Source organism: Diadema antillarum, unplaced genomic scaffold, assembly GCF_040938485.1.
Source record: "Diadema antillarum isolate AM-2024a unplaced genomic scaffold, OU_Dant_1.0 scf00000062, whole genome shotgun sequence".
NCBI lineage: Eukaryota > Metazoa > Echinodermata > Echinoidea > Diadematoida > Diadematidae > Diadema > Diadema antillarum.
Window position 1 is genome coordinate 137,113 of NW_027270951.1, and position 15,704 is coordinate 152,816.

General features: G+C 39.2%; 1 protein-coding gene across 1 annotated transcript in view; it reads right to left on the reverse strand.

Annotated features, from left to right (window-relative positions):
- Positions 1 to 230: 230 nt before the first annotated feature.
- LOC139716164 (uncharacterized) overlaps positions 231 to 15,704 on the reverse strand; it is a 61,115-nt gene continuing 45,641 nt past the window's right edge. Inside the window, exons 4-7 of the mRNA XM_071627724.1 lie at positions 12,407 to 12,509; positions 6,263 to 6,358; positions 2,292 to 2,400; positions 231 to 863 (exon numbers count right to left, since the gene is read on the reverse strand). Coding sequence (XP_071483825.1) covers positions 341 to 863; positions 2,292 to 2,400; positions 6,263 to 6,358; positions 12,407 to 12,509 — 831 coding nt within the window. The 3' untranslated portion in view covers positions 231 to 340. The remainder of the gene's footprint in view (positions 864 to 2,291; positions 2,401 to 6,262; positions 6,359 to 12,406; positions 12,510 to 15,704) is intronic.

Here is a 15,704-nt window from a genome sequence, read left to right on the forward strand (position 1 = left end):
TTGCTAAATCTTTTACGAAGTCATAGATTCTTCGAATCAGCGATGCTCGGATAAATAAAGTTGTGTCCTCCATTCTGCACACGGTGATTGAGATAGCTGAGGTAACACGCTGCTCATCTCCGTCATAGTAGTCTATTACGAGTCACCACGAGAAATCAGTGCTGTAAGTAATGCCTTTAACCCTTTCAGTGCCGGCGGTTCCGAACAGTGTGTACAAATCTATGGGGTTTTCTCTGCCAATGGGCACTCAGAGCACAAAAATAGTTAATGGCGTCCAAGTCATCAACGACACAGCCGCAGTTCATTCTCATGTCTGCATGTTGTGACTCTGATTTCTACGTTAAAGTGTTCTCGATCGCGACAAGTCCTCCATCCAGCCTCCAAAGGAGATGCCGCCGAGCCCGGCGCCGGGACCGGTGAACCTCCTGTAGGTCGGTTCGCTTTTCTCCGAAGTGAGTTCGCGCATGTCCAACCCACTCTCGTAAATGACATTGTCCACCCACCCGCTCTCGCTCTGCCGACGCGAGGTCTCCGTCGACTTCGACGTCGGCGCCTTGGTCGGGGTGGTGTTCGCCGCCCGCTCGATGATGTGCTGGAGCGAGTAGGCAGTGACGAACGAGTCGCCGGTGGTTGCCGTGCCCGAGCGGTGGAAGCGGGACCGCTCCTCGGCTTCGGTGATCTCGGCGTAGATGCTGGAGCGGTTGCTGTCGTGGGCCGACAAGTAGGAAACGTGCTTCCAGCGAGGCAACGTCGACCCGTTGTCATTGATCATGACGTCCTTCTGATGAGGGGCCTCCATCGTGCCGCGCTCCGACTTCGTCGACGAGATCTCCTCATATGGATGTGCAGTGGAGCTTAGTACCCTGCAAGTTGAAGACAGATGGTGACAGTTAGCCAATGAAATGCATGCGAGAGTCAGAGCAATGAAGGTTTGAGAGGATGCGTTTAATAATTAAACGGACATACGATTGTTGGTGGTCAAAATTATTATGGTACATGTATTACGTTATTCAATTGTTTGTGAAAACTTCAACATTACCTCAAACGAGAAGCATAGCACGTTGTTTGTAAGTTGATAAGTCTATCCAAGCAGTTATGTGTGAATGTGCCACAATTAACTTTAGGCCTTATGCTTTTATGGGAACCGAATTGATACGCATGTTACTTGTGGAAAAGGCTTATATCTTGTCATATCTCTGAAATATCAGGGAAACAAAGCGCAGCTTACGAATTACATTCTACGATGCTAGAGCACAAATAAAACAAACATCTGAATATGTTTTTGGATGTCAGATGTCAAGTGAATGTTTCTTCATCTGGATTTTGCAGACGCGGGAAGATTTTTCTTCCTGACGCGCAACCTGCATTGTACTTGCTCGCTGTTTCTAATAATATTCATTGGCTGTGGCTCACGTCCTAGCTGACAAGTCATGCCCTGGCGAGTCAGCTGGAGAGCGCCATCTACGGACAACATACTAGTCAGACCAGTCATCATTGCAGCTTTGACGAGGAAGCGAAGGAATGTGATTAAAGAAACAAGAAAAAGGAGAAACCGTCATAATCCTCGGCTTCTCCAGTAAATGGAGCTCACACCAGAGTCTCTTGGACAAATGTAAATGTAGCGAGGTCATAATACCGATGATGTTGTGCACCGTCTAATCATTCATATATGATTTCAGATAAATATGACAAGACAGTAAGCGAAAACTTCCAACCTATGCTAACTTTGCACATTACCATACACTTAATCCGAAGTATTAGAATGAAGAAGAAAGCAAGAGAAACACAGAAGGAGAGATGGGGTTGGAGTTTGGAGAGTTTGTACGTCTCATTTTTCCTTTCAGCACAAATACGATAATTATGCAATCAACTTAGAAGGGAGTAATGTGCTTATAATTGATTGATTGATTGATTGATTAGAATGTACTTCCACTTTCTGTTTGCAAAACGAGATCTAATCATACCTCTCAGAATGATTTAAGAGAAAATGATGAGAACAAAAGTCGTGTCTTTTGTTTCCACCAAATTTGTGTCAATTAGAGATATGTCCCGCTATAAGCTAACTTCTCTAGAAACTGTAGTCACTATGATAGAATGGCTCCATATCTGCCACTCAAACTTGGTCTTATACCATAGTAATCACAGGTTTGAAGCTCATCATACATAAAGTCTGCTAAGCAGACGGATCTTGCAAGGCTTTGGGGTCATTATTTTAAAGCCGTTTTTGGTTGTTTATTATTTCTTTAAAGCTTGGATGATCATTAAGGTCAGATGAAAATCATTGTCATCACCTGATTTTTCGGACGAGGCAGATGACGACCACTGCAAAGAGGAGCATGAGCACGACCAGTAGACTGCTGGCGACCACGGCCACCAGGAACGTCAGGGTGGGGCGGGAATCTGCAGGGGTGGGGTAGGGTGGAAGGTCCAGGATGACACGAAACAAGAATTTGTAGCAATTAATCATCATTGATTGGTTGATTGGTCGTCATTTACTGGTCACACAAATCATGTCGTAGGTAGTTTGGCACAGACATGATAGATGGCGAAATGTACACATTAAAAAGTCGCGAAAGTTGCGTGATATATCGTATCTTCATGAAAGTTTCATTATACAATTTCTGGTGAAGCTAAATCAAAGTTATCGTGGAACAGCAAATTAAGTACGCTGCTAAAACTGTTCTTTCCCGGAAACAATAAGAATGGATTTAGCGTAAATGTAAGTACGGCGTGCAAAAAAAAAGAAAAGAATGCATACCATTCTGCATGCTCAAAGCAACATTTGTGACTAACGGACAACACAGAAATCTTAAAAGATATTATACTCTGCATATAGGTTTACAAATTTCATTCATGACAACAAAATGCCCTCCTGCATCACAAAGTTGAGGTTGGGTGACACAGAGTATGGGGGTCGAATACATCGACAAAGATCAATTTATGGAAACGAAACTTGCAATTGCATTCAGCCTTTCCAGTGATATCTTTTTACCTTATTTTATAGTGCATATTTCTTGCCATAACTATTTTGGCACTTATAGTTACCCTTTTAGACCAACTCATCATAAAAAAAGCATAGAAAAAAAAGTTGTACGACTATAAGTTTACAATTGAATTTTGACTCAGCAGATTTGGAATGAAAAATAGCACCGTAATCTCAAAATTGCAAGAAAGCTTTAAAAACCTTCCGTTGCATGGGCGTAATGCACGAGACTTTCAGGCAGCCTGCGAATTGGGAGCCGCGTGTTATCATTTCTGCAACATTAATGAGAAGCAATAAACCCTAGATCACCTGTGGCGGCGCTAAATCGCTCTGATCCCTATGTGGCATTTTCGGCTCGGATTAGCCTGATATCGTAGTCCATCGAAAACACCCTTACCCAATAAGGGAGGCACACAAACACAGGGTAGGAGAATCGCTGCAGGAATTACTGTAGCTTACTGGAGAGTGCTGAATGTATTAACAAAAGTGTGACTCGGGATGAAACCTGTGCATTTTAACCCAAATTAGTAAAGTTTTGTACAGGTCTAGGGATTTACCTCGGCACTAAAGCGAGATGCGATGTTGCAAAAACAAAAAGTGCTGCGATTACGGGTCCCATAATACTTTAACCTGTAAGTGCTTTCTACAGAACTATCAAGTCGTCAGTTCTTACTAAAACTCCGACCGTAATGGAAATTTGTAAAGTTTCCCTTTTCGGGTTTTGGTGTTCGTTCCACATGAAATGTGCATAGTCAAAGTCTGGAATTTGTACAGCTTGGGGTGTTGTCGTTGTTCAAGGTGGTAGAGGTCATAATGAGCCTCTATTATAACAAAACCTAAACGTAGGCAGACAAAAATGTTTAACCCGTTTTTATAATAGAAACACTGATCTTATTTGGTCGATTATTAGGTCGATCTGTCAATCATTTTCTTTTCACCTATTTAGTTCGTTTTAAATGTTGCGATAACATGAAGTCCAGCTGTACTGACTAAGTCACAGACTTCGGTATAATAATCATAATATCGATTTTTTTTTTCAGAATTCTTTCGCTAAATTCGTAGAAAACTATAGAATAGAGAATGTCATTGTTTTTCAAAAAGAAAAAAAAGTCAAAGGAATAAACTGCTTTCTCATATTATGTAAAACCGAAGTATGGCACTCCCAAGATACCGGGAAAAAAAGGTATTGTAGCATTTTCCCTGCAGCTCCCAGTGGGTATCAAACTCTTTAACGTGCCGGAATCCTTCAGTCACGTACGATGTCGACATTCGCTCTCGACAAGCGCCCTCAACAGCGGCGCCTGCAACTGCAACTGCAACTCAATGGCAGTATTGTCCCCGGGACGGGACAGATAGTGAAGCAGTACTCAGAATTTCGTTCGACCTTGAATGTGGCAGGTGTCGTAAGCAACACCCCTGGCAGATAGCTCGCCGGACAGGTGGGGAGGGGAGCATTGGCAAAAGGTGGCTGTAAAGCTCAAGACGCTCGCCTGTGAATTAATCTCTGATTGCGGATCACGTGAAGACAAGTACGTCTTGCTCATCACAGCATAAGAATTGGGGGCCCCTTGCCGTCTGAATGACAGGGGAAAATGACACAATCTTATGTGGGAGGCATACGTGATAGAATACGATATTGTGTGCTCCATTATTTTAAAGGGATGATAATAGTTTTGGTTGAGATGGGGATTCAGGTTTAAACATTTCGTGAGATAATTAGCAACCACTTAGATATAAGATACTTAAGAGCATATTATAAGAGGAATTAAGGAGTTTATTTGATGAAAATTGGTTTTCAAATTCCCAAGATATCCAAAAATAAAGAGGTCCTTATTTAAAGGTAGGATGCACCTTTTATTAAGACCACTTTGTTTTGCATTCTTTTATGGATATCTCAGTCGTTTCAAAAGCAATTTTCATCAAATGTAAACTTTTCATTTTTCTTAGATTTGTATACTCCTTACCTTAATATTTCATCTGAGTGGTTTCTAATCATCTCACGCAAAATCTAAACCTGAATCTCAATCTCAACCAAAAGTATGCCATCCCTTTAAAGTGAGATATTGATGTCGTGTGGCAAAATAAGGGGGAGAGGGGCGGGGAGAGGGGTGTAACGAGAAGCATCTTCATCAACGCCTTGTCATCGTGTATCAGCGCACAGACGTGTAATTAGTTTTTATAAAGATTTCCGCCGAAGTCCTTTTCATGCGTGCTGCTCTTACATCTGTGAGTTGTATGATAAGTTTTCACGTATACAAGTTGCAGCAGGGAGCCAAGCAGCGTCGGAGCTGCACAGAGGTCACGTAAATTGGATAAGTTTATGTTTCTGTTTTTCCTTACACATGCCAAGTTCGGGTCTTTTGGATGTCATTTCACAGCGGCAAGAGAATCTTTAAAGTTGCGATGATCCAAGAAAGGGAAAAAGATAAAGGTGTTCATGTACATATCATCATAACCTTTCAATTTTGTCTTTACGCAAAGTTTGTTTTTAATAGACTGTTGTCACACATCTAGGCTACTGTCCATATTCCAATTGTATTACTAAATTTGCTACTCGGCAAACTGAGCGAAAGTTGGTGGGGACATTTTGGGGCTCCGAATATTTTCCCTCCGCTTTCTCGTGTGTAACACTTTCGCTCAAGAGGTTAACGAGATTACTTATTAAGATTAAACACGATGGTCTAATTTTAACACGATCTTTTTTGTCAACATAATGACGAGCTATTTTCATCCCTTCATGGACACCAATCCAGCGTATTGCGTGGAGTGTCTCCCGACTGAGAAGGGGTGGACCTGCACGGGTTTTTAAAAAAATGAATCAGAAATAGGTAATTTGATGAATTTGGAAATAAATTTTCTATGCACCTGTTTGGCATAATGGTAAAAGCGAGAACAATATGGCTTTGTCTGTATATTACGACACTAACCTGCTAACTCTTCAGTGAACCTGTGCATGTGAATTGAATTTTTATTTTGCTTCGTTCCGAGGACTGATGCCTTTGTTACATTAACCCGTTGAGGACGAGTCCCGAGTATACTCGGGCAGGTGTCTGTGGGAAATGCGTGTTGTAGCAAAATCAAACTGTCCTCAACGGGTTAAAAACATGAGTAAGGAGTTTGATCCACAAGATTTTGCAACGGAGTGACCGACCGACCGACCGACCGACCGACCGACCGACCGACCGACCGACCCGACCCGACCCTGCTTCAGAGTTAATCATATACCCCGAATACACGCTGTGTGAGGGTGAGGTATAAAAATAACATCGAAGGACTCACAGATCTTCTCGGGGTTCTCCGTAGCCTCCTCCAGAATGTTCCCGCCATCCTCGGCCGCCAGGGTAGACGACTCCTCCACCACGTCGATCTCCTCGCCTGAAGAAGGGGAACAATGATGTGTGAGCCAGATTTCAGCAGCCTATGTCTCTCCTAGAGCAAGTTCCGATGGTTTCAGTGATGATGAATTACAGCTAATGATGTTGTCAGTGATGATGATGATGATGATGATGATGATGATATCATTACGATACTACTACTTCTATATAATTGCTGCTGCTGCTACTACTACTATACTACTAGTACTACTACTGCTACTACTACTACTACTACTACTATTACTACTACTACTACTACTACTACTACTACTACTATACTACTACTACTACTACTACTACTACTACTACTACTACTACTACTACTAGAAACAAAGCAAGAAAAAGCGGTATGATAAAACGTGGGTTCCACCTTTTATTACATGTATTATTAGAGGACCATTTTGTTTTTGGATATCTCAGCCATTTCAAAACCGATTTTTCATAAAATAAATTTTTAATTCCTCTTGGATGCTCTTTAATATATCATATAAGTGGTTCCTAATTATCTCGCAAAGAGTTTGAACCTGAATCCCCATCTCAACTTAAAAAAAAAAAGCCATCCCTGCAAGTCCAAGAGACCACGGATTTGTGGTTAGTTGCTGTGTTACTTAAATGATATGAATTTGTTTCCACTTTATGTTCACAAAAGCAACGAAACAACATAAGTAAGTAACATCAACATCGATTATTACTATACAATAGAATTTTGTCTGTCTTTTTGACGGTACAAAGACATAATTGAAACGTATACCAGGTATTCGAATAACGTACTGTATACATTTGCCATGGTGAAGTACATGTCAGTCATTATAAAGAACCAAAGTGTGGGTCAAGAGCCTTTATTATCAAATGCACTGCGAAATTTTCGCCATTACCTTACTATTCATTGTTAGTGATTCGAAAGTAAAGTATCTATAAGGAAATCTTTCATTTTAATCTATTGCTATTCATATAAGCATGTTTGTTTCGCTTTCATACGTTTTGAAGAAAAAAAATCTTTTTCCCGCAACGTCTTCAAATCAATCTAGACGCTTATGTATTTGCTTTCTCTCTGAAGTTGGCCGATTTAATGATTATTTGTACATATCTAGTGATTATGTGCAGATCTAAAGAATCTAAGCAATAGTCTTTCTCCCGTATAAGATAATAATGAAGTGACTTTTAGAGTTGCTAATCTAAAGGTGTCAGGACGATAACACCCGGGGCAAAATTTCTTAGGAGGTGGTGGGTTCATTCCCGATTATCTCTCCTTTCTGTTAACATCGAGATTCATGGATTTCATCCAACCCAGACCGCGACACGTCCATGAATACAATCATGACAATAATGTGGGATTTTTTTTCGTTTTTACTGCTGTTCATTGAACACGAGACGTGTTTTCTCTTTTCTTTCAACAGATGGCGTCTATTCAAAGCATGAAGTTGGAGAAAGAACTGGCGAGCAAGGCGCCAACAGCCTGTTCTACAAATTCAACACGCGCCCGCCTGTCTCTCAACATCGCGCCATATTCTTCGTCCGTGAGGGCAAACCTACCATCCGGCCAGAAACGTCGAGTTTTAAAATTTCTACCCGATATCGATTAAGTTACAAGAACGTTTGATTAATACATAATCACATGTAGGCAGCTCAAAAAATATGGCGTTTTCTTTTTCTTCAAACAGGAAATGTTAAGTGGAGCTGTATATAGGCTGTCGCAAAATTCTACCAGCAAAATGAAAGGTTGTTTCGTTATGACGTTGTTCATTCCATGCAGAATAGACACGCTGGAATGGTGAATTGTGTCAGAAAATCCAAGTTCATTGGTGTTTGTGCCATCATTTTACAGCTACTTTTATGCTTGAGACTTTGGCTTCAATAACCGACATATACGTATGTATGTGCCAAATCGGATAATTAGAATGTTTGCAATTATTATATTAAAGTAGAAAACCGAGGGAGGCCATAATATTTTGCAGTATAGTAAACATGGTGTATGGGCAAGCGTTACCCGAAAATATAGAGATCCTCAGTTTTGAATGAAGAGAGAGAGAGAGAGAGAGAGAGAGAGAGAGAGAGATTGGAAATTTGTATGCTTGGTAGAATTCAGGGTATCATGTACTTAGAAAATAATAATGCTATAAATGATAATCACAAATTCAGCTTAGACGTTACCAGCAGTCTCCAGGTGCACTCAAATTGCTCTAAATTTGTTTGTTATTAAAAAGTCTTTGGAATCTGTCCACCATTTGAATCAATATACACCATAATGCAGGATTCCCTTAACTTTTCTGCATTGAGGGGTATATACACATATATCAACAGGTTTAGTTCTGAGCAGTTTTGTATGCAAATACTTCACACTCTATTCAATCACAGCCCGGCTTCCTGTCGCCATAAAGCCGAAAGCTGTCAAACATTCCCTGGTGACAATTTCAAAAATTTTGAGCAAGGGGAAGCTCACACTCTCTACACTATACGTGACGTGGTGGTGTGACAAATCCGCTTGTGGTGTTTAGTTACGATTCAGTATTTTTCCCATTGGGAGACCGTGCTTCTAATGCTGTGAGAAGCCTACCTCTCTCGAAAAAACCAGCAAGCGATGATATTCAATTGTACAAATTTGGCACAGGCATTAAGCAGGGGAGGAAGCGAAGAATAAGGTCAGAAATCTAATTCTACCAGACACCTTACTCCTCTGTCTGGTGACGTCGCTGCCGGTAATACCTGACAAATCCCGACCGGAGTTACTGGCTTAGGGTTGTGTTGGAAGAGGTGAGCTGACGACTGCAGCTGTTTTTAGTACGGGCAAAGTCTGGAGCCAAACTTTGTGAATTGACAGGATGTATGAGTACGGTGCTTTGCTTGTTTCGTTTGTTCTCTGGTTTTTGTGTCACTAGGTTTTGTTTTGTTAATAAAAGGTATTGTTATTCATTTTTCCATTGTTTGCCCTGGTTTGAACGCCATTTTCCAGGTGGGTTTAATAGCCGCGAAATCATCATAAATAGGTGTACTCTACATCAACGGGTTTTGTAGCGACGTTTCTACACTCTCAAAATTCAATCTATTTTTTTAATTGTTTGTTGTCTCTGAATCGAATAAAGAAATCTCTTTATAAGGACACCTGGCGCAAACTGACCAAAAGCCTGTTTCGGAAAGAATTACGGATGATCTTACGCTCGATTTATTGAGTGTAACTCAGCGAATCGAGCGTAAGATCAATACTTATCGTAAGTATCTTTCATAAAGATACTTAACGCTTGGTTTTAGCACATATTTAAAGGGATGGTACAGTATTGATGGAGATGAGAATTGGGCTTTTAACTTTTTGCGAGATACCAAGAAAACACTTGTGATATAGTACAGAGCATACCATTTTAAGAGGAATTCCAAGTTTATTTGATGAAAATCGGGTTTGGAATGACTGAAACATCCAAAAACAGTGTCAAACAAAGCGATCGTGATAAAGTGTGGGTTCCACACTTTATTAGAATCGCTCAGCCATTTCAGAGATTTCTCATAATTTCACCAAAAAATGTTAGAAACCCGAAATTAGGTCTCAACCAAAACTGTACGATCCCTTTAATAGCAGATCTAGAGCGTAACCTTAAAGGGACCGTACAGTACTGGTTGAGGTAGGGATTCATGTTTTGAACATTCCTAAGTAAGATAATGAAAAGCTTTAGATGAAATATGAAAGAACATGTAATTTTAAGAAGGATTCAATGTTTATTTGATGAAAATTGGTTTTCAAATGGCTGAGATATCCCAAAAAGTGCTAATAATAAAAGGCGACATGCCCCAACTTTATTAGTATCTCTTTGTTTCACCTTGCTTATGGATATCTCAGCCATTTCAAAACCGATTTTCATCGAATAAACTTTTGATACCCCAGTAGAACCGCATGCTCTTTGACATCTCATAGAGTGGTTTCTGAATATCTCACAAAACGTTAAAAGGTAAATCTTCACCTCGACCAGAACTGTACACACCCTTTAAGATCAATCTTACGATCAATCTTTATGGAACAGGCTCCTAGCTGTGAGCTCACGTGCGTACACAGACACAGACACACAGACACATACACACACACGCACACATACACCGACTTGCACCAGCCTGTATCGCCATCTATACATCTAACTTCTCTCACATCACGAATGCCGGCAGTCATAAGTTGTACGACTGCCAAAGGCAAAGAAACCGCTAATTAATAACGCGGTATGGGATGGAGGAAGCGACGCAACCAGGTCCAATTTACGGGCCGGATATTGAGGAGCGGAACCTAAAGGAGGGTGAACACGAGATACCCTCCTGAACCATATTCTGCTCTCGACAAAAAAAAAATGATGATAACCCATGTATGTTCAAGTACTGTATTATGCCTTATCTTACCTCCGCTTTGTGTAGGCTACTTGTCTTTTCTTGTACCCATGTTTTTAGCTTAAAATAAATATCTAAAAAAAAAAAAACAAGCCGTCGACCAGTTGACTTTACTGAATACATTTAACTCAGTGAAAGAGAATGGAGTTTTATTTGAAAATTAGCCCAAAGAAATAAGAAATTTATAGACTAAAAAAAGACATTTCGAGTTCAGATTGGCTTACTTGAATACAGTAAAATCAATCAAATAGAATTAAGACAGCCACAAGATACTAGGTACAAGAAATAAGAAGTTCATGGACGTTTGCGGTTTTCCCCCAGAACATGGTTATGCAAATTACACTGTCATGGCCTCAAAAGCCTCTTGTACATAAATCTTATCTTCTGACATGCGTCAAAGACATGATATTACATCCTTTATATCAAATTGCTCTTGAATTGAAACATATGAAATTGATAAAAGTATAACATCGTAAGATTTTATACTAAAGTTAGTCATTGAGAGTGTTTTGTGTTGATGACATCGTCCCCGTGTGTAATTTGTTAAAGGACCTATGGAACGCAAGGCATGTTATTGACTTGTGCTAATTTCTATATTATCATGAGTGTCACTTATGTGTGTAAAAAGAATAGCTGGAAATGTGCCTAATGTTTCATAATAATTTTCTGCTATTGTCCTTCCGATTACTTGGGTCCGCCACTAAAAAAAACCCAAACAAACAAACAAACCACAAAACAAAAACAAAAAACAAATAAACAACAAACTAATAATTTCCAGATCAATATTCAGCCGATGACGTCATCGCTCTGTCAATCAGCTAATATGATTAATAAAAGGCATTACAATGCACATTACCATGGACTGAACATAACTGGCATGTTTCCATGTTAGTATGCATGATTAACAAAAGACATTGTATGGAAACCTGCAATTGTGTTCATTTTACAGGAGGTGTGCATTCTTATACGTCTTTTGTTAACCATATGAATAGAAATATACCAGATGATAAAACAATACAATAACAGAAAACTATATGGCACAAATTAAGATATTCTTTTGGCCATTTTCTTTAATGAAGATAAGGGTATTATTAATGCACACCGGATAACATGAATTATTATAAGATATATATGACCCAAATTAAAATATTCTTTTGGCCATATTTTTAAATGAAGATAAAAGAAGGTATTAATCAACACCAGATAACATGAATTTGCATTGTACATGTCCTTTAATGTTACAGTGAACAAGAATACTATTTGGTGAAAATCTATTGAATTCAAAATTTCCTACACCTCTCTCAATGTTCTATCAGACTTCAATACAGCACGTTAATACTGATTTGTTTGTTTGATCGTTTTGTTCTTGATCAATTAAAATTTGAACATGGAATCACGTTTTCCTTTATATTTTGTGGAGGGGGTTAGCAGAGAGGTGGGTTATAGTTAACATTCTTGGCCTGTACCCTGATTCTGGACTTTCAATTTCATTCCTTTTATATTTTCAACAAAGTCCCTCTTATTTGCAGTAATGATTCGGAGTTGTTTTATTCGATATGAGTTGTATCCATGTGTCGGTTTCTGTATAATAGAGGTCAAGATTCGTCCCTGTAAAGGGCCTATTCATCGGACAATTGTCTTTCGCCTGCATGGAAGCAGGAGGATCATTGACGAGAAATTCTCGAGTCACGTGACTTACCTGTGAGTTTCTTCGGGCTGTAGACCGTGAAGCTCAGGTTGCTAAGGGCAACGCCACTGCGCAGAGCGCCTCCGAGTTTGGCTTCGAATATAAACTGGAACGGAGATCAAACAGAGAGGGAAAGATAGAGAAAGAGGGGAAAATGCATGAAGCTGTTGCATACGGGTAATTAGATAATTGAGGCGCGACATCTATTTTAAACTCGTCTTCTACGTTGGTCTCGGGCTCTTTAAGCTTCTCCATAAATATGTAAAGGTATATATCGATTTTGATATTATTGTGGACCCCATTCCTTTTACATTTACCATCAATATAATTGTTCTAAACCCGATGTTACTATCGTTTCCCCCCCCCCCTCTATTTCTCTTCCTTTTGTATTTTAACCTACAATGTTTTTTTTTTTAATATATTTCATTTCCAACAACATAAAATAATTATACATATACATAGTAACACAAGATCAGTACAATTTAGCAAGAAAGAAAATACTGTGAATTGACAATAGGTACTGTGGCCTTTCTGATTAAAATAAAATTTGTTGGGAATGGAGGAGACTGCTGAAAAGGAAAGCTTGTATTTTTGCAGTTTCCTCGTGGACAATAACTAATTACTGAACTGAACTAATAAAACTAAAGCTAATCTCCCAAAAAGGAGAAAAGAAAGACGTAAAGACACACACACGCACACATACATACAAACAAACAAACACGATCTGTCAAAACAATATATAAATTTCTCCCACTTTCAAGCGATCTCAAGCGAGTTTTTTTTTTTCTTGATAGGAAGAGTGCCATGATGTTCTACAAAATTTGAATACATTTTCTCAAGTGCTAAAAATTATTGATTTTATGAACGTCCACTTTCCCAGGTTCTTTCTGAGATATTTTAATCAAATACTTTTCGTGTTCTTTCCGGAGGAGCTTTTAGGACAAACGCTCTTTCTGTATCTTGGAGAATTTGTTTGTTTGTTTTTTGGGTACAATTCGTTTTTTAATATATTTACGCTACTGTGACTTCTCGTCTCAATCCAGAGAGGTCGACACATACAATGATATTATGCTAACTTTAAAATGAAAAAGAAGGAGAATAGTAATTTCGAATGGGCTGTACATCAAAAAAAAAAAAAGTTTGTTGTTTTTCACTACTCTCTCAGCATTATGTCGATTACATATTTGGTGGTGGGGGGGGGGGGGGTAACTTCCCCTTTAATCAGCCGAATTTAGAGGTGAATAAGCCAACAAAGCGAGACGTGGCCATTTTCACTTCTACAAACTTGACAAAGGAGCAACAGCTTGGTGGTGTCGACTTTGAACGACTCAGCGCCGGCCAACTTGATTTACACGCCAAAACCGACTTCTTGGGCGATTTCCTGGTGTGAGTGGTTTGCATTAAGATAATAACTATTTTTCAAGGAATAGTCTCTTTCCAACCCCCTCCCCCCTTTTTTTTTTCTCTCTCTCTCTCCCTCTCTTTCTAGAACATGATCTCGCACCAACAGCAGGGGAGACGCCGAATGTACAAGGCACGGAAACTTGTTTTCGAAAGGACAGAGAATTCCTTGCGGTATAGATATTGGATTCAGACATAGAAAAACAGGAAATTCATACTTTGAGCATAATGAATGATTTGCCGCTGATGCTTGTGTTTCCTTTGTGTGACACCACGAAGTGAAGTTAAGCAAAAAGAGACATTTCAATCAATACGTAAAAAATATTTTGATAGATCAATCCAATCAATTTCATTTGATTGAACTCATACATGTAAAACGCTAACAGTGCATTAAAGGACAAGTTCACCTTCATAGACATGTGGGTTGAATGAATGAAGCAATATTAGTAGAACACATCAGTGAGAGTTTGAGCAAAATCGGACAATCCGTTAAAAAGTTATGAATTTTTGAAGTTTCTGCTCAGTCACGGCTGGATAAAAAGACTACTATAGCTTGTGATGTCACGTTAGTACAACGATATAAAGAAAGAATAAAGAAAATTCAACATATTTCCATTTTTCTCGCATAACAAAAGAACACTCGACTTCTCTCTATCAGAATGCAGGGGGAATAATATCACCCTTAACCTACGTCAGTAGCAAGTCGAAGAAATGTGCACTTTATCAAAAAAGTAAAGTTCGTGTGAAATTCTCTTTTTATTTTCCATATATAGTTGTACGCATGTGACATCATACACTGTAGTAGTCTTCTCTTCCAGCAGTGACTGCGCAGATACTTAAAATATTCGTAACTTTTGAACGGATTGTCCAATTTTCCTCAAACTTTCACTGATGTGTTCTACTAATATTGCTGCATTCTCTCAATCCTTGTGTATATGAAGATGGACTTGTCCTTTAACCTTTCTCGGTTTGTATAAATTTATCATATAGCGATTGTTTGCATATCATTTTTCTCAAAATCTGCAATGTACCGGTGGGAGCTGGGAAGGAATTCAATTTCCAGACACCTTATCTTGTTTTAAAGGTTCAGTAAGGATTACGAAATTAATATGCTTCGGGAAAAAAACAAACAACGTTATACTTACTCTGAGGAAAATAAGTTGAAATATCATACACTGCATATTTGAGTTTAAACGAAAGTTATGCCATAATTTTTAGTATGAACATTTTAAAGCTATATCTCAGCCTAGAGAGCGGGGGGGGGGGGGGGGGAGAAGAAAACCCTCCTCATATGACGAAGCCAAATTTAGTGTCAGAAGACAACATCTTCGGTGGATCATTATTACATTTTGCGCGCTTAAAATAGCAGATATTCCAAACCAGATCAGGGCCAGTAGGCTGAGACTGGGGTACTATAGATTGTATCTCTGTGTATCTTGCGAACTGTCAGTATTATACGTGTCATAAGATGAGAACTCGACTGGTATTGATCCAAAGTGTTTGTCTGCTTTTTGACCATCGGTGTGCTATTCGTCACTTTCTGAAATTTAAGATATCCGATCAGCCTTACAGAAAGACTGACGGAAATATATATCCACACAATCGTCCGCACTATCCATATTTACAGTTCATTTTGGATTGATCTGAATCATAATCTTACGTGGAAAAGGGTATAAAAGTAAAACTCAACTGCTTGAACTGCTGTGTCAACATCTAAATTATCAAATATTTTCATATCTCCGAAAGCAGACGATTGGATAGGATCGTGAAATGAAAAATAAAACATTAACAACACAAACATTGCTCTTTACCTGTTGGACGACTGTGTTTTGTATGGTCGATGACTTATGAATAAAAGATTAGAAGGGAAAAAAACATCTTCCCTCTTTGTAACGAGTCT